The sequence below is a fragment of the Erythrolamprus reginae genome, chromosome 1 (assembly GCF_031021105.1).
Source record: "Erythrolamprus reginae isolate rEryReg1 chromosome 1, rEryReg1.hap1, whole genome shotgun sequence".
NCBI lineage: Eukaryota > Metazoa > Chordata > Lepidosauria > Squamata > Dipsadidae > Erythrolamprus > Erythrolamprus reginae.
In genome coordinates, this window is record NC_091950.1 from 362305522 (window position 1) to 362325166 (window position 19645).

The 19645-nt window shown below is 36.8% G+C and overlaps 1 protein-coding gene across 7 annotated transcripts in view; it reads left to right on the plus strand.

Moving 5' to 3' along the window:
• GPATCH2 (G-patch domain containing 2) overlaps positions 1 to 19645 on the plus strand; it is a 112589-nt gene that overhangs the window by 73653 nt on the left and 19291 nt on the right. For all 7 annotated transcript variants that reach the window (XR_011557506.1, XR_011557505.1, XM_070734395.1 and 4 more), the window contains 3 exons: positions 1850 to 1917; positions 3063 to 3102; positions 5292 to 5362. Coding sequence is in view for 5 of the 7 variants with exons in the window: in XM_070734395.1 (XP_070590496.1) it covers positions 1850 to 1917; positions 3063 to 3102; positions 5292 to 5362 (179 nt within the window). In the remaining 2 variants the exon portion in view is untranslated. The remainder of the gene's footprint in view (positions 1 to 1849; positions 1918 to 3062; positions 3103 to 5291; positions 5363 to 19645) is intronic.

Consider the following 19645-nt stretch of genomic DNA (forward strand, 5'->3'; position numbering starts at 1 on the left):
GCCTAAAACATGCTTTTATTTTGTGTACATTGTGTTGGTCTGTAAATTGTGTTTTGTTTAGAAATCAAATTTTTCTTATCCCTTCCAATATATCTAAATGACTTTTCATGGAATTTCCACATTTATTAAATTATGGATTATGTAGTTTGGCAGGCTGAGGGCTTAGAAACATTTTTCTGTAAGTATGGCTAGAGGTAAACAACCATTTTTAGATCAGAAAATAGCTTCTGCTTCTGTCAACACATTGTTTATTTTCTCCACGAGATAAAAAGTTCAGTTTTCTGATATTTGTACCAAGATAAAGTCAGTAAACAAGATTAATATAGTGTGGAAAAGGTTGTCAGCAGCCCTGGCAAAGGAAATAAGTTGCCTGTACACAGAACATACTGTAAACTGAATAAAAGTGTCAGGTCCACCATGAGATAATGTGATCATGAACCTCTAACAAAGCATGACATAGGCACAGTCGGCTTTTCTTATACCCACAGTGTAGAAAATGGATTACTATATTCCAGGGATACCCACTGGAATAGCATGAAAACCTCATTTTGAGTTTAATGCAGGATGTAACTCAAGAGCTGTGCCAAATGTTTACCTGCAATGTTAAAATAACTGTCAAAACTGTTAATGTTATAAACAGTCAATCATATCAGTTAGTATGATATTTGTATCATTGATACTTCAAACCCATCCTGAAATATATTTGTATGTTCTTCCTTCTTTGCTTACTGAAATTTAAAAAGAAGTATCAGCAATTTGTCACATTTTTAAAGAAAAAATAAACATGCTGTTATGTTATGTATGGATGCATTATTTCATTTCATTATAAAAAATTGATAAATATTACCCTTGTAATTCTGGGGATGGAAAATATTAGTGGTTGCTCTTGTTTATACCAGTTCAGAATCCACTTGTTTACTGCCCCTGGTGGATGGGCAGACATTACTGGAAACTGTGAATGAGGCAGTTACTGTACTTCAGGCATGAAGAACTCCATCCTATAGCTGTCCTTTTCAGGCTCTTATCTCCAAGAACAACCTTCCTGTCCTCATATAGAGAAGAGGGCTCATTTTGATACCAGGTCTTAGATATAGTTTGGTATGGAAAGTTTGCTAACTGCGCATATATATATTGCCATAGGAAATTTGCTAACTTTTGGTCATAATTTTGACATTTTTTCAAGCATGTGTTTGACCTACACCACTGATCACATTTATTCTCCTACATTTTTATCCTGTATTTCAATCTTGAATAAATCCCTGCTCTGTACCATTTTATGGATTGCTTCTATCCTATGCAGAAGTAAAGTTATTAAAAATTGAAACAGCACAAAGACTTTATTGATTATATTTTAGTGTCATTGGGGTGCATTGTAATTTCACATTACTTACTTAGTTACTCTTATATCTCCTTACTTTTAAAATAATATAAGTTAAGCTATGAAAGGTTAATTGATGGTTATGAATTGAATAGTGCATCTCTAAGAGCTCTCTTCATTCTGGAGTCGAATAGCAGAAAAAGCTTAATTATAAATAACCCTTGTGGTTTTCTATTCCCATTACTCTATACAATGCAGTATTTTCTGCCCATCCTTTCGATGTGCACTGATAATTCCGATAACCTCTTCAAAATAATATATAAATAGAGCAGATTGGTTTAACCTTGCTGGAGTATACTATGGACTAGGTCTGCTCAGGATATTTAATTATTCAAAGAAGCTTGAGGATACAAAACTGGCATCTCGACAATCGGCATCTATATTATCTTAGTATTTCAAAATAAATATTTTTCATGCTGTAAATACTTTTACATTTCTATCCACAACTTATAATACTTGTGATTCTTTTAGATTACTACAACTGGCTCATGCAGTAACAAAAAAGCTGTACTTTTATCCCAGGAATTCCATCACCATGAGTAAGTATCCATATTATTTTTTTCATTATCTCTTTTAGCTTCCCTTGCATATCTCCTGGTTTTAATTATATATTAAATTTCATCCTAATTGTCCAGTCAAATCTTAGAATTCTGGCCCTACAAAAGTGCTGTTCTTTCCAATATTTTTTTGTGTGGAAACATATGTGTTAATTTTAAAATTCAATCACTCAATTCCTTGAGTGATTTTTGTATTTTTCCAACCTAGAATCAGAATGTTACCTGAAGATAAAGGAAACACAGTATTATCTAGCTTGGATCTTTCCAGAACTACGTTCTTATTTATTTGCTTTTACATTGGTATAAAAGGAGAGTAATTGAGTGAAGTGCACAAGCTGCTTTGAAACATTTCATTTTTCATTTTGTGACATATTTAAAACTATCAAATTGATTGTGGAATAAATTATGTCTTGATATCAGTTAAGTCACTGAAAATTGTAGCAATTTTAAAAAGCAACTAGTGATACCAAAATGTGCTTAATGCTTCTTAAATTTCTCCCCTCTTGCTAAAGCTCTGATTATTTCAAGTAAAAAAGATGATTGTATTGGGAAGGAAAAATAGTACACCTTTCATTTTAAACTGGTGTTCTCAAAGTATTCTATAATACAAAAAATAGCTATGATGCCACAATGGAGTAAGTTGTAGAAACACTGAAGATGCAGTTCTATATACATGAATTGTACTGAATATCATTGAAATCTATAGCTTTAATTCTGATTAAACTTTCTCTAAATGATGTGTATAGGTGTGCAAATGTATTACTTATTAGCCATTAATATTTACGCAGTTTTTCCAGTTACACTGGTTAAATTTGACATTTCTGTAGCCCAAATTTAGGGAAAAGTTTATCAGATGTATTATGTAAAGAATTACAGAATGGCATGCTGCTATTTAATGTATATTCACTTGCTTAAACAGTAGTAACCTGAGGAATGAGATACATTGCTATGAAAACTGTTACAGACCTTGAGCGTTCTGTAAAATTTCCTATTTAAATAAATCATAGCCAAAGGCTACTTTTTTCTGGTGGACAATAAAATACTCAAGAGCACGCACAGGCTGGTCATATGACAGCTCACGCTTCAGTTAGCTGTGTTACTAACCCCCTTTTTCCCCCTTCCCATAGCCATTGGTTTAGCCCTGCGGCTAGAAAGGAACATAGCCAGGTAAGAACCACTTTGATCAAGAACATTTTATTTTATATATTTGAAGGAATTTAACTGTCACTTGTCTGGAGGAATAGGGACACCGATTTGTAAAAGAAGGAGCAAAACTTCCTGATTTTGTATTGAAAATGACTGACTGAAGATATTTAGCAGCAAATAACTCTATAATTATGAAAGCCTCTTGGGTATGACAGGGTAGAGCTGGCAATTATCAGCAGTTCCTTTTGCTCAAAGAATGTTTCAATCAAGTGTGCAAGCGGATATGTGCTCCCTTGAGAAATAATTCAAAGAGCAAGGTAGGGGAAACAGGCCCATGTATATTATCTCCAGATCCATCAGCTCCACCTCAACTTTTACACATTGAGAATTCTCCCTCTGCTCGCAAACCTTGAATGGTCATACTAAAAAAAGAAGCCTATAGAAAATTCCATTTAATTTCAGGCTGCTTCAGGATGCATGGCAGCACATATATTACCAACTCACTAGGAAGAGGCTTCAAGTCTCTAAAACTGATAATGAATGAAACGCTTATCATGGAATAGATAGGAAAAGGAGTGGCAGGGATGTTTCGGGGAAGATAAGGGAATCTTTCCTGATCATAGTGTTCCACAGCTGCAACAGAGCAGAATGTATAAATATATTAAAAAGATTTTGTTTCCTCATTCATAGATTTAAAATTATTATAGACTGCCTCTCAAAACAACGAGGAAACAGAAATAAGAGTGGGAAATAATTTTGTAAATATATTTTAAGACTAATTACTATCTGCAGCAGCAGCTCCCTATCACCTATGAATCCTTCTATGCATTGCTGCTGTCATTAAGCATAACCATATCTCACTTCTTCCATTGATATGGACTGAAAAGAGCTCCATAAAAAAAAATATACCTCAATAATAAGTGAGGGGGCAATGAAATGTAACTTTCAATACAGTATATGTAAATATAAAGTGATGCATTTTAAAGCTAAGAATCCAAGCCTTCATATATATAGACTCATACAGTCTGAACTGACAATTATTGACCTGGAAACTTTGAGTCATGGTGAGTAGATAACTATATGAAAATATTGATCAAGATGCAGCAGCTGTGAAAAATGTGATAGGAATAATTAGTAGGTCTCTCTGAACCATTCAGAGGAATGTTTTCCAAATCCACTGCTCACATTATTTCATTCTCTGGCATTCATGTTACATCTTTTTGAACGTGTCTTTTGTTCCTCTTTGGCAACTGCCATCATTTTCTTGTTATTGCTTTTACAACCTGAAATTCCGTTAATTATTTTAAAGAAAACAGTTAATAAAGTTCACAATTAAATACAGTTAAGTGTTTGCTATAATTTCCCTTTCCCAATTGGCTCTTCAATTCATCTTTCTTAAAGTAATAATTCAAGACTCATCTTTCTGATAGCGAATAAACATAATGGTGCCTATAGTTCATTATTTAGATGCATATTTTTTTAGAAAACCAAATTAATCTATGAGAGTTATCTTTCAAAGTGAAACATTTTGCCTTATTTGAAAGACAATATTAAGAGCAATTCTAAATAGTCTGGTTGTTACGACATGGTACTTTAACAAATCCTGCTTAATTTAGCTATCCAACTCTTAGAAACAGATTAGGAAAGCTGAGAACGCCAAATTCAAGTTATTTAAGTTAGCCAATTCTGTTAAAGATGTCAAGAAAAAGAATGCAGGAATTTATAACTCATGGTAAATCCATAATTAATTCTAAGGAAAAAATGTAGGGTAAAGAATGAGTACCATAGTAGAGCCATTCCTGCAGTAGTGTGTCTTCTCTCTTTTCTCTTTTTGCTCTTTTTTTGCTCTTTTACTCTCTGGAGGTAGGGACTTCTTTTGAGAAACAAAAGGGTTAGGAAAAATATTAGTAAACTTCAAATATGTTGGTTTTAATTTCATCCAGATCACAAAATATTTATTTATGGTCTTCAAGAAAATATTACCTAACATAAAGTTTGCTGTACTATTTGGTAACAACAGAGTAGGTAGGAATTGCTGTGGGAATGGATAACTTTGTATTATGTCACCACAGTCATAGGTGCATGGAAGTAAAATAAAAACTGATCTTAAGATTTCAATTTATTGTAGCTATAAGATTACTAGTTTCATTGAACAAAACACAAAAAAAGCATAATGAAACTAACACATAAATTCTGAATGTCTTATGTAGCTTCAACTATTACGAGATAACCGATCAGAAAGAGGACACAAGAAGAACAATTCAGTGAAAACAGCCAGCAGGTAAGTTTACAATACAATGTAGTTTATAATTTACATTCTAATTAAATCACAAGCTAATATTTTACTAGTTGAATAACCAGTAATGAAATGCAATGACTATCTTTGCCTCTGACTGCTTAAGGTGGAGGCACAGGTAACACTGAATACAGTACATGACTCGGAGAAGGAAGTTAAGACACATAAAATAAAACATTTATTTATTTATTTATTTATTTCTTGCTTGCTTGCTTGCTTGCTTGCTTGCTTGCTTGCTTGCTTGCTTGCTTGCTTGCTTGCTTGCTTGCTTGCTTGCTTGCTTGCTTGCTTGCTTGCTTGCTTGCTTGCTTGCTTGCTTGCTTGCTTGCTTGCTTTTTGCATGTTTTCTATGTTTGTGTGCTATCTTATTTATCTCCATAGCATATTTAGGAACCGCCTTCTGCCGCACGAATCCCAGCGGCCAGTTAGGTCCCACAGAGTGGGTCTTCTCCGGGTCCCGTCAACGAAACAATGCCACTTGGCGGGACCCAGGAGAAGAGCCTTCTCTGTGGCGGCCCCGGCCCTCTGGAACCAACTCCCCCCAGAGATTAGAACTGCCCCTACCCTCCTTGCCTTTCGTAAGCTACTCAAAACCCACCTCTGCCGCCAGGCATGGGGGAATTAAGACTTCTTCTCCCCCTAGGCTGATACAACTGTATGTATGGTATGTTTGTACGTATGCTGGTTTTATACATTAAGGGGTTTTAAGTTAGTTTTTAGTATTGGATTTTTACTGTACATTGTTCATGACTGTTGTTAGCCGCCCCGAGTTTTCGGAGAGGGGCGGCATATAAATCCAATAAATGAAATGAAAATGAAATGAAATATTTAGGAACAATAAAGCTTACACTCCTTTTATTATTGCACTATGTCAAATAGGACAGCAATATAACCATTTAAAAACACAATTGTCTTTATCACATATATTTCTCAAGCATTACAAATACAACCTACTACCATTGCTTTGTTCACAATATTAGAAATGAGAGTTACAGTGTGAATCAAAGGATTGATAGAAATATTAAGACATGGATTTCATGGCCGGTAAATCCTTTACTAAAATAGCACAGTTGATTTTTTTTTTACCTAAAAATTGATCTCTGGAGGATCTGAAAATTGCTCAAATCGGCAGGTTGAGTGATACTAAAGGAAAATGTAGAATTAAAATCAATAATCTATCTGGTGGGGAGGTGTTTGTTTATTTAAACATAACTCTTATTTACTCATGTTCTTCTTTATCACATACAGCCTTGTTGAGCTTCAGACTATGATTTTCATATACAATATCAGTTTTATTTGTATATTTACACTATCTTCTATTTCAATACTATATAATTACAAGGGTGCTGAAAAATAAAAATTGGGACTAAAGGGAACAAAAACCTTTTGTGATAAGACTTTTTTTCCATCAGGTTTTGGAAATCTCTCTTTAAATGAAAGGTTGTTCATTTTCTCTTGATAATTCAGATAAATATGGTGTTGTAACAGAAAAGTAACAAATTCAGTATAATTAAAGTTATTCTTATTTGATCTTTTAGAAGCAAGATTTGATAATCTCATCTTTTTCCACATCATCTGTTCATTGGGAAAGAGTTTTAATTTACCTTAGATGAGAAAAACATTTTTGCAAAAAAATAAGTGAAACCATCAATTACACATTTTTCAAAAAGCTGTGAATATGTGGTTTGTAAATTGATATACTGCATTTTGCATTTCATAAGCAAAAATAGTTTAGTATGGATTTTGTGGCAGATTAGAACAGTATCAAAGAGGGAAATACTGTGTATACAATTAGAATAGAAAATAGAGGCTATCACTTGATTTTTCTTTTTTCTTTAAAAGCAATATGCTATTTTTATATTAACCTGTCCATTGAAATGTCAGTCCAATAGAAGAATAATGTCAAGCGCTCTAGACTGAAAAATCCAATGAAAGTAGAGTGAAATTAGGTAAGTAGTAAAGAGTCAACTGGGAAATTAACATACAGTATTTTGAAAAAAGCAGGCAAAGACCCCAAGGAAGTTCTAAAAATGGGGATGGCCAGTTGGGCTATTAATGGAGAGGGAAAAAAGAGAAGTTGAGGTACCATCACTCTGAAACCTCAAAATAAAATCTTGCCCCTTTCATCTTCTCTTCTGCAACTTGATGTGATTAAACGTAATGAATAGCTATATCAGTACAGAATGCCCCAAGATCATCCAGATCAGGGGTCCTCAAACTTGGCAACTTTAAGACTTGTGGACTTCAACTCCCAGAATTCTCCAGCTATCATAGCTGGCTGGAGAATTCGGGGTGTTAAAGTCCACAAGTCTTAAAGTTGCTAAGTTTGGAGACCTCTGATCCAGATTGACATGGCTTCAAAGACTAGCAACTAGAGAGTTTAAAATCAAAGTGCTTTTGATTTAGTTTGCCTCAATTTGTTTTATTCTTTTTAATACAAAAAGACATGTGTTATTATCAATTTATTATTACCAAAATAACAACAATAAAATTAACTTTGAAGTAAAAAGGGGGGGAAGCAGTTAGAACGTTCTGATGGAAGTTGACAGCAGTTGATAATAACAGCCTGAGCCTGAAATTCAACTCTGTTTTGACATTTTTAGCTGCACAACTAATAAATCATTCACCTTGTCTCACTTTTATAATCCTGGCTGAGATTTGCAGCAAACAGTTTAGTCCCCTTAATGCAGAAAAAGAAACCTATCCAAATTGATTTGAGTGCCAATTTGCTTTGTCAAATTGTACCCAAATACTAGATCAGATAATTAAATCACTCTCAACCACCCAATGATGTTTTCTTAAGTAACCAGTCTACTTCTCTCAGTCCGGCAGGATATTTAAATTCTAACATAGCTTCCAACTTCATTCGGGCTTTAATATTAGCTTAGTTTGATGTTCTGCCATTCATTGTTCTACAAAATAACTTTCACTAATCAATTATATTCTTATGGCCAGACACTGCTCATGTTTTAATATATGGCAATAACTTCCACGATCGGTATAATGAGGATTTAGATTGTTGGGGGCAATATGCTGATATTGTAAACTGCCCAGAGTTTGCTGTAAATCACCACGGGTGTATATAAGTGGTATTACTATTTAGTGAAAACTTTTCAAAAGAGAGAAAAATGATTGTGAGGAGGTGGAAGGATAATATGATTTGGCTAACAAAAGGATTAATCAGGAATATTTATAGGTTTGATAACATAAATTATCTAAGTTGAGGAGATATGAATGATATGGTAGGATCCATTTTAGAATTCTCAAAGAAATTGTACTTCGCAAATAGAAACAAATTTTAAGCTATTTGTCTCTTTTATGCATTGTTCCTTAACGCAGAAATTTTCCTAAACATAGAATAATATTTTGCTAGAATTAGAATTTAAAATAAGTTCCTATTTTACAGTAGCAAGAAATTTCCACAAGAATATTTAACTTTGATTCTGTTTTAAGTGCTGTTTCTCAATACTTTCATAGGTGGGGTTTTTTTGAGCCTTGGTATTTGAAATTTTTTGCTCTGATCATATCAGTTGATTAACGTCAGATGTTTGTTACCTATGACTTGTTTGTAAGATAAAATATTGGTTTAGATTTGCCTTGGTCATAGTCATATACTTCTGATCAATTCCAGCTCATGCCCAATTATATTACATTCCATTAACATAATTCAGCAGATGTTGATATTTAAGTGCTTTCAGGCATTCACATCTTGGACAGCTGTCTTAGAGCTTGGGGAAAAGGCAAACATTTAGAGTTAAATGCTGAACATATGCTTAAATTACTAATTAGAAGCAAGAAAACCCCCCTACTGCATTATCCTTTCTGAGGACAGCAAGACTCTATTACAGATATTTAAAAATCTTTTTTGGTTGGCATAAAGTTCATGAATCTCTAGAGGCAAAGTGATGGAGCGCGTTAAGAATAACTCTACAATTGCACTTCATTTTCTGGCAGGTTTTCTTTCTCAGAAAAATTACAACCTGTTTACTGCAGGTGACTCTCTCGAGTTTGAATAATAACACTAAGAAGGTATTAGTGTACCATTCATGGACAGAAGTCTATTTGCAAAAGAAAAGGTTTACAGACACACACACACACACGACACACACACCCCTTGTAACAAATGTATAGGCATTAATGGCCTAAACTTAATACGCTGGAATAAAGTGAAAAAGAATGTGTCGGGATTGAATTCTTCCATCACATGGAACATTTAAGTATATAAAAAGGGATAGTCCTAGCTCTTTGGGGTAAATACAGTAACACTTTGAACAGTGTGAAAGCAGATGTTTCAGAATGGATTATGCTGATGATGTCATTGTTCTAACTAAGCCTGAGGAAAGACTTCATAACTAGGCAAGCCAATAGCTAAATCCAGTGTAGAATTCTGATTACACTTGCTCTGCTCCGCAATAACCATAACATCCACGTCTATTTTCAAGTGCATTTGTTTTTCTTAAGAGGCAAATTATTTTACAGGCTTCTTGTAGAGGCTAGAAGGGAAAATCAAAACACAGTTAGAAATTTCTTGGTAATACCTTTGCAAATATGTTACATATGTATCCCACAGTTCCTCTAAGCAAAGTTCCTCTAAGATTTTATCCTTTATGTACTGAGGATCGAAAGGCTGAAAGACTTGGCTGAAGGTTATGTTTTCAACTTCTTAGCAAGAACACATTTTACTTTTAAAGATGTGTAGGAAGAAATGTTTCAGTTACTGAATTTTGCTGTCTAATATGTTTTAATATCTTCTTTGAAATATAGAAACAAACAATTTACAGTTTTTAATGAAGGACTCAACTATTACTTTCTCTGAATTCCATGCTATGTATTTAAAAGGAGAGCGAGGGAGACCTCTATCTGTCTGTCCATCCACCCACTCAGTGTTGTTGTATCATTGGTCACTAAATGAATGGTTATAAGTTGAGGACTACCTGTATTCCTTCCACACAGATACTTTTCTTCATAGAAACATAGAAGACTAACAGCAGAAAAAAGACCTCGTGGTCCATCTAGTCTGCCCTTATACTATTTCCTGTATTTTATCTTAGGATGGATATATGTTTATCCCAGGCATGTTTAAATTCAGTTACTGTGGATTTCCCAACCACGTCTGCTGGAAGTTTGTTCCAAGGATCTACTACACTTTCATAATATAACTTGCCCTGTCTTGCACTAGCATTTAATGCTATAGGTTGCAACATTTTACAAAACAAAAAGGGAAAGCTACTTGATGAAAGTTGCCAAGGAATCATTCCTACTAACAATAGAAAAGTTTGGTCTGTGACACATAGAGATTAGATATTTCCAGATACTTATTTCAAGTATTCAAATTTGGAGTGGACCCTTGAAGTACAGGCATACTGATTTACATTACCAAAGAACAACTTACCCTATTTTTTGGAGTATAAGACACACTTTTTTCCTCCCTAAAAGAGGCTGAAAATTCAGGTATGTCTTATACTTTGAATGTACGTTTTTTTAAAGCTTTTTTTCAGCTCTAACTAGGCGCTAACGATATTCCCAGGTTTTACCTTGCAGGTTCTTTCATTGTTACTTTCTGCGAAGAATGTTTTCCAAGCCCTAAGTCTTTGCAGGCTTTTTCATTGCTCTAACTTGCTCCGAATAAGTTTCTTTGCAGCCCTAATCAGGTGCTAAAAATGTTCCCAGCTCTTTCCAGCTTGCAAGCTCTTTCATTGTTTCTCTCTCTGAATAAGGTTTTTTTAAAGCATTAACCAGGGGATAAAATAATGTGCTGAGGCAAACCAGACTAAAGACCCTATCTGGTAAGCAGATTCTTTTCCCTATTTTTCTCCCCCCAAACTAAGGTGTGTCTTATACTCTGGTGCATCTTATACTCCGGAAAAATGTGGTATATAAGAAAGCCATAGGTTTTATTACAAATTATCATTGTGAGAGTGAGGATTCCCGGGGAAAATTCCATTGGAATTTATGGGCATACTTGCAATTCCCATAGCAATTTTCCACATTCTAACAGCTTCTAAGTGGAATGCAGAAAGCCACATTTTAGTTGTAACCTTCAACTAAATTGTGTATTTTCTACCTTTCATTTCAAGCAGTTTTGGTGAACAGAACTGTGAACAAAAATCCATTATGTGAATGGCAGTGGAAGGGCACAGTATATCATCATATGGGCTGCACACATATAACATGTGGAAGACAATCTATTTTTGCATCAGTAATTTTAAAATTATAGGATAATATGCCTAGACAGTGTTGCGTTTCAAGGAATGTCTTCTATATCAACTGTCTCTTGTAGTTTCCCTTTTTCAACCTGCAAATAACAATGCTTCACCATTCTTATAATTGTGATTTGATTTTTCTTTCTTTTGTTTTATGCTTTTTCACCTTGTTCTTGATTCAGGTAGCTTAATTAAGTGAAACTATCATGTGGCAAAAGCAAAAATAAATATCTTGTGATCTATTACTTTTCTTTCTTTTCAAGATAGTAGATGATTTTTAAATTGCATTGATGACGAGTTAGAGGTTGGAAACCAAGAGTACCTACAATTTTAAAAAAATTATCTACATTGCTTAGCATTAATGTACATGGGCCAGCTTTGGGAAACACAAGTGTGGACTAATCAGCATTTAATCTGAAGTCCTTGTTTTTCCATATTCAATTTATGCTCATGGTTCCTGTGCGACTCAATATAGTTTGAAGCTTTATTTTGGGGCCCAGTTCATTGCTTTGTTATTTTGCCATTTCCATCCCTTGCAGTGGTCATGAACTTTGTCATTTATTAAGGAAGAGGCCAAATCTCTTGCTTTTTTAAAAACCCTTTTGATCAGATGTTTCTGGCCTGATGGCAGGGTCATCATGGAAAAGAAGATGATATAATGGAGTACAGTGAAGTAGCAGTTTCCCTGGAAGGAGGGAGTCCATTTCAAGGGAGGAGCAAAACAGCAACAGAGCCCAGATCTGGATAGGAGGCAATTAGGATAGACACTCCCTAGAATCTCTATATTAATTGAGGTGACAATATATAGGTTTAGTCTGGCAAGATTCTAGTGTGAACAAATGTCGAGCTGGACTTCTCCACTGTTCATTGCACATCAATCAATTGTATTCATTTTGTTATGGGAACATTCTGAACAACTTGGAGTTTCCCCCAACATTTGACCTTGGGGGATTGGGACTGTCCCAGGTTGCATCAGCTCACTTGAATTGCTGCCCACCCACCCCATTTCTCTTGTCTGGTCGCGAGCAGAGGTGTGTGGAGAATCAGCCATGACATGAACTTTGGCCAGATTGTTCTATATTGTTCTTGGGCTGGACCTGACATCATCTTTGAATTCTGGGGAAAGAGTTGTATCATCAGGGATTCTTCCAATATTGACTTCAATTTTTGATCCTTCAAGTTTCAGTTTCCTCATGATCACTTATGCCTACAGGTTGAATAAGAAAGGTGAAAAATGCAACTTTTCTACAGTGCTTTCTTTATCTTGTACCAATCAGTCTCTCCACATTGTCTTTCCATAGTGGCTTTCTGATTTGTGTACAGTGATTATACCAACTTAATAGATATATTGGTTCCCCCAAGTTTTCTAAAGTTTGTCATGATCGACACAATTAAAGGCTTTCTTATAGTCAGTAAAGCATTTGTAGATATTCTTTGATGTTCTTAAGATTTCATATTCCAGGGTAGATTTGCAATATGGTCCCTGGTGCCATGACTCCTAAATCAGCTTGAACTGGTAATTCTCTTTCAGTGGTCAGTACCAGATGTTGTATGATCTTAAGGAGAATCTGTGCTACCATGAAGAATGAGGGTAAATGTGTGGCAATTGGAGCAATCCTTCGAGTCACTCTTTTTTTGAAAATGGTATGAATTTGGATCATTTCCAATGCTGTGATGGTGTATTAGTTTCACAAATTTTCTGGCAAAAGGTTGTGATTGTGGGTGGTACAGGCTTACGCAATTCTGCAGGGATTGTTATTTAACACTTAGCTCATTGTCCACACAACCTCTTCCTGAAGGATGGCATATATACTGTAAGCTTTCTTTTTTCCTTTTCCCCATCATTGTTCTTGTTGCTGGCATGCCATATTTATCCCCCATAAAATCAGGATTAAGAATCATCCAGTCATACAGATTGGTTTGTTTCTTTAATGTTTGATGTCTTGCCTGTTAGATATCCTAAACAGTCAAGAAAATTAATTAATATACATATTACATATACAGTGGTACTTCTACTTAAGAACTTAATTCGTTCTGTGACCAGGTTCTTACGTAGAAAGGTTTTTTAGGAAGAAGCATTTTTTTCCATAGGAATCAATGTAAAAGCAAATAATGCATGCAAAACCATTAGGAAAGAAATAAAAGCTCGGAATTTGATTGGGAGAAGAAGGAGAAAGAGGAGGAGGAGGACAGTCGGTGCCGAAGGAAGAAAGTGAGGTGAGGGGAATAAAAAAAATCCAAAACTTTAAGGCTTAAAAAAAAAAAGAGGGACTCTTTTTGTGGTGAGGAGAAGCACGCGCCTCCCTCTGTTCACTCTGGGCTGCCAAAGCCCCCTTAAGCGCCACTGAAAGGCTCCTTTGGCAGCCCAGAAAAGCCCGAGATGGCCGGGATTAAAGGGGGAATGGCAGGAAACTGGCCAGGCCTTCGTGCCACTCTCAAATTTCCTGGGAAATTTTTCCGGGCTCTGGTTCTTAAGTAGAAAATGGTTCTTAAGAAGAGGCAAAAAAATCTTGAACACCCAGTTCTTATCTAGAAAAGTTCTTAAGTAGAGGTGTTCTTAAGTAGAGGTATCATTGTACTTGCACTGTATGTGTTACATGCCCCTTAGATGAACAAATATGGGGAGCACAAGGGAGGATGCCTGAACATTTAATCTATTTACAGTGCAATCCTACAAAAAAAAAACCCTATCTAGAATTAAACTTAATTAAGGATTCAGTTTTACCTCTTGCTGTAAATGGAAATATAGGAAAAATCATTTCTATTTAAACATGGTTTTTTAATCATTTGGGGGAAGAATAAAATTTAGCACTTTATGTTTTCAAAGGTGTATCTGACACTATTATCAAGACTATTATCCAATAGCAGAGAAAAGGAGAGGGGGGGAAACAAAGGTTCTAGAGCCATCTGCAGGAAGTCATTGATAGTGTGCCAAGGTCTTGTTCCTATTTTCAGAGACTGTCATGATTTTAGTTAGATGAGACTCTGAGTAACAGTACAAGAACGAGTATGAAGTTTGCTTTTTGAAAAAATATGCAAAGAAAATAAATTAAGATGCAATTCATTGCAAATAAGTCCTTTTCAAATAAGCTGTACAGAAATGCTATTGATACAGTTTTTGTGTGTGAACAAACACTTTTTATTTTTTCTTCAGTGTTTTCCCCCTGAATTTCATATTCCAGTGTGCCTCCCCCAAATTTCATATTACAATAGAGTCCTTATGCCATATGATTTAAAAGAACCTTGTGGTTCTTTTAAAAATTAGGATAATATCTTTTTTTAATATTTAATTTTGCCTTTTTTCTAATGATTATTTTAAAATTTAAAATGTTGAAAAAACTAGTATACAGTGGTACCTCTACGTACGAACTTTTCGAGATACGAACCAGGTGTTCACAGGTTTTTTGCCTCTTCTCACGAACCATTTTCAACTTACAAACCCTCGCTTCTCTCACACCTGCTGCTGCTGTGAGCAGCAGCCAAAACAAGTGCTTTTATGTTTGTAGGCTCTGATGATCACAAGGGAACTGGAGCCAGGCTTTGCCGTGAAGGGTCTCCACCACCACCCCATCTCTTCTGCTATTGTCATGGCAAACCGTGAAGGCATTGGAAAAGAGAGAGATCGGGTGGAGAACGTAGCAGCAGGCAAGGTGCATTTTGAAGAGAGATCATGCCCGATCGTTCTGTGCCCGAACTCTCTTCAAAATGCCCCTTTCTTGCTGCTACCTTCTGTGCCTGATCTCTCTTCAAAATGCCCCTTGCCTCCTGCTACGTTCTATGCCCAATCTCTCTTCAAAATACCCCTTGCTTGCTGCTACGTTCTGTGCCCAAACTCTCTTCAAAATGCCCCGTTTGCTGCTATGTTCTGTGCCTGATCTCTCTTCAAAATGCCCCTTGCCTCCTGCTACGTTCTGTGCCCGATCTCTCTTCAAAATGCCCCTTGCTTGCTGCTATGTTCTGTGCCTGATCTCTCTTCAAAATGCCCCTTGCCTCCTGCTACGTTCTGTGCCCGATCTCTCTTCAAAATGCCCCTTGCCTCCTGCTACGTTCTGTGCCCGATCTCTCTTCAAAATGCCCCTTGCTTGCTGCTATGTTCTGTGCCTGATCTCTCTTCAAAATGCCCCTTGCCTCCTGCTACGTTCTGTGCCCGATCTCTCTTCAAAATGCCCCTTGCCTCCTGCTACGTTCTGTGCCCGATCTCTCTTCAAAATGCCCCTTGCCTCCTGCTACGTTCTGTGCCCGATCTCTCTTCAAAATGCCCCTTGCTTGCTGCTATGTTCTGTGCCCAAACTCTCTTCAAAATGCCCCTTGCTTGCTGCTACGTTCTGTGCCCAAACTCTCTTCAAAATGCCCCATTTGCTGCTACGTTCTGTGCCTGATCTCTCTTCAAAATGCCCCTTGCTTGCTGCTATGTTCTGTGCCCAAATGTCTTCAAAATTCCCCTTGCCTGCTGCTACGTTCTCCACCCGATCTCACTTCCAAAATAACCTATCGCCCGCTGCTTCCTCTGGTCGCCACTTTTTTTTAAGCCTTAAAGTTTTGTATTCTCCTAATTGGTTTGCATGCATTATTTGCTTTTACATTGATTCCTATGGGAAAAATTGCTTCCTCTTACGAACGTTTCTACTTACAAACCTGGTGATGGAACGAATTAAGTTTGTAAGTAGAGGTACCACTGTATCAGGTTTGATTATATAGAAGAACAATATAACCAAGACTTTTTAAGGAAGGAAAGAAATCATTTTTTTGATGGAAAGTTCCTACATACAGGAATATTTGCAGTTATAACAAGGAAAGTTGCCTTATTTATTGAAGCAACTTTCTACTTGTTTAAATTTAAAATCTTAATTTTATATATTCATATAAATTATCAGTTCCAGAAGATGTGTTACCATTAATATTTGTACTAATATATTTATTATTTTTAAAAAATGATGCAATACCGTTCATCCAATAAAGAATTATATTGTCCTATTCCTGGGGATACATCTTAAAGTTGCCAGATTTGAAAAAAAATTATGTAGAACATTCTAGTTTTCTACTTGGTGTCCATTATCCTGTTGTGTTTACATTAAAAAAACCCACTAATAAAATTATATCAAAATTTGGAGATAGGAAAGAACAGGTTAAGGATAGATTATCATGGACAAATCTATCTGTATGGTTGCAAAGAGTTGAAAACAACTTGATGGAACATAATCATCAATAAAATGAACTTTACAGGCTTCTTTCTGAAGTTTGTAAGAATTTAGCATATGGTGGTTTTCTCATATGCTAAAGTCATAAATACCTTTTCTAAAGTTTTCGTTTTAAATAAAACTCACTACAGTGGTCCCTCGATCATCGCGAGGGTTCCGTTCCAGGACCCCTCGCGATGATCGATTTGTCGCGAAGTAGCGGTGCGGAAGTAAAAACACCATCTGCGCATGCGCAGATGGTGTTTTTATATCCACCGCAGCAGCGAGGAGCCGAAGATTGGGTTTCCCCGCCGCCTCGCTGCTGCTGCTTGTCCGCGCGCGTGCCGCCCCCCCCCCCGCGCTGTTGCTGGGGCCGCTTCTCAGCTGAGAAGCGGCCCTGGGGTTTCCCCGCGCGTGTGCCGCCCACACGCCCACGCCGTTGCTCGCGCCTTACCGGGGCAAGAGGGGGAAGACCCAGGGAAGCCTCTGCCCGGCGGGGAAACTCCACCATCTACGCATGCGTGGAAGGGCACGCATGCGCAGATGGTGGAGTTTACTTCCGGGTTGAAAACTCGCGATATAGCGTTTCGCGAAGATCGAGATCGCGAAACTCGAGGGACCACTGTACTTAAAAAGTGCTCTTTAAATTGGCATATATGGAAGTTGCTCCTCTGATAATACAACTTCAGGACCACAGCATCCTAGGGAATCAAAGTGGAATGGGTCAAAGTGACATGTTTATAATAGATTCAGTCCTCATCACTCAATTATAACAGTGTTCATAATTATTATATGATGTAGGTTTAGTAATACAGCGGTACCTCATGATACGAATCCCTCGTGATACGAAGCTGGGGTTCGGAAACTTTTTGCCTCTTCTTACGAACTTTTTTCGGCTTACGAACCCACCGCAGATCGCAAAATAATTGGACGTCTTTGTGACGTCAAAGCTCCGCCTATGGAATTCCCTATTGGGATTCCCCACCTCCTTTCTAGCCTCCAGATCGACCGAAAACGCTGCTGCCGATCGCAAAAACGGCGCTCCGCCGAGCGGCACCGCCCGGCTGTAACCTTGTAAAACAGCCGGGCGCTTCTCTGCGGCCTCCAGAACCCGAACCCAAATTTCCGGGTTTGGCGTTCAGGAGAACACCGAGAAGCCCCCCGGCTGTTTCAGAAGGTGACAGCCGGGCGGCGGCACTTCTCGGTGGCCTCCCGAACCTGAAAAGTTCGGGTTCAGGTTCGGGTTCGGGAGAACACCAAGAAGCCCCCCAGCTGTTTTAAAAGGTGACAGGTGGGCGGCAGTGCACAGCGGAGCGCCATTTTGCGATTTTCTTTTCTTTTTGCACGGATTAATCGCTTTTACATTGTTTCCTATGGGAAACAATGTTTCGTCTTATGAACGTTTCGCCTTATGAACCTACTTCCAGAACCAATTAGGTTCGTAAGAGAGGTATTAGTATTTCAAGGTCATGTATAGAGATTCTAAAAATTAAAACAGCAACCATATTCTGTCTTTTAATTTTGAATACAATGACTGGTAAGAATTATTTGGGAAAGTTAAAAGGAATATTTGCTGTGCAGCATAATAAAGTATGAAATTAAATTATAGAAATAGATATTCAAAACTGAAGAAAGCAGTTGTGTTGATATCAGATATAAATCTTTTTTTTAAAAAAATAGCTGCTAATATATTTTCAGTCTCATAATTTTTTTCCTCGTGTCTCAGAATTTTATCCTTTATTACGTCTCCTCTTGTAATTTATTGCTTAAGAAGAACAAACATTTTATATAGGTTTAATATAAATAAATGTTTAAATATGAATATTTGTCCTCAATCTTCTGCTGTTTTGCTTAATGTCAGGAGTTATGAGAATAAACTGTACATGTTTGGTTTGCTCATGTAGATTCACACCAGTCTGGCTTTTCCAGCCAGTTTTCCCCATTTCCGTTGCCACTGTGATACTTGCAGGCCTGCTTCACAGTTGTACAGCTGATGCCCTGTCGAGGCTTATATCCTTCTTAGTGACAATGAGTGTTCTTGCCAAATGCCAGGGACCATAGTCGCATCTGTTTGTCTTCTGAGCTTGTTTGAGGCTGTTCGGAACATTCTTTATCCAGGGGGCAGCTTTAACTAGGCTTAATACTCTGAAAAGCCCTGTTTGTAAATGTGTACAAAGAGGCGACACGTTTCTGTTGTCTTTCCTTTAGAATTATTCCCTTTGACACAACTTGCTCGAGTCCCTGTCACCAGCATGTCAACAGCCAGGTTTTCAGGCAAGGTGGTCTTAACAAGTTCTCTACCCCTGCCATCTAGTATCTTGAGCTCCCTGCCAGAATGCTGTTTATAAATGATAGCTTGAAGCTATCTATGGATAAATAGAGAAGAATCAAGGGAATTAGCTCTTTTTAATCTTCAAGGCTACAGTTTCATGCTAAGGAACATATAGGCAAGGCTGCGGAGTGATATTTTGTTTTCCCAGATCCCATTGAAGGCATTTAAAATTTATAACTAGGAAAGACATTAATATTTTGTTTCTTTTAATAGGTGTTTTTTTTTTGCTTTTGCTTTTTCCCCCCTGCTTACAATCATTTGCTTCACTTCAAGAGGAAATGGGATTTACTTTTAATGATGATCATAGCATTATTTTCAGTAGCATTCAATGTTTTCTTTAAAAAGAAAAACATAAAACTTTTTCTTTAAAAATACCACAACACATCTTAAAGACAACTTCAGAAGTACTACTTACATTGAAAACTAGATGGGCAAGTGGACTCACTCTACTTTTGGCTGTAAGACAGAACTTCCTAGATTCCCAGAACTTCCACCCAGTTCATCATAGAAATGGATTACTATTACTATAATAGATTTGCAACTTGAGGAAAAATAT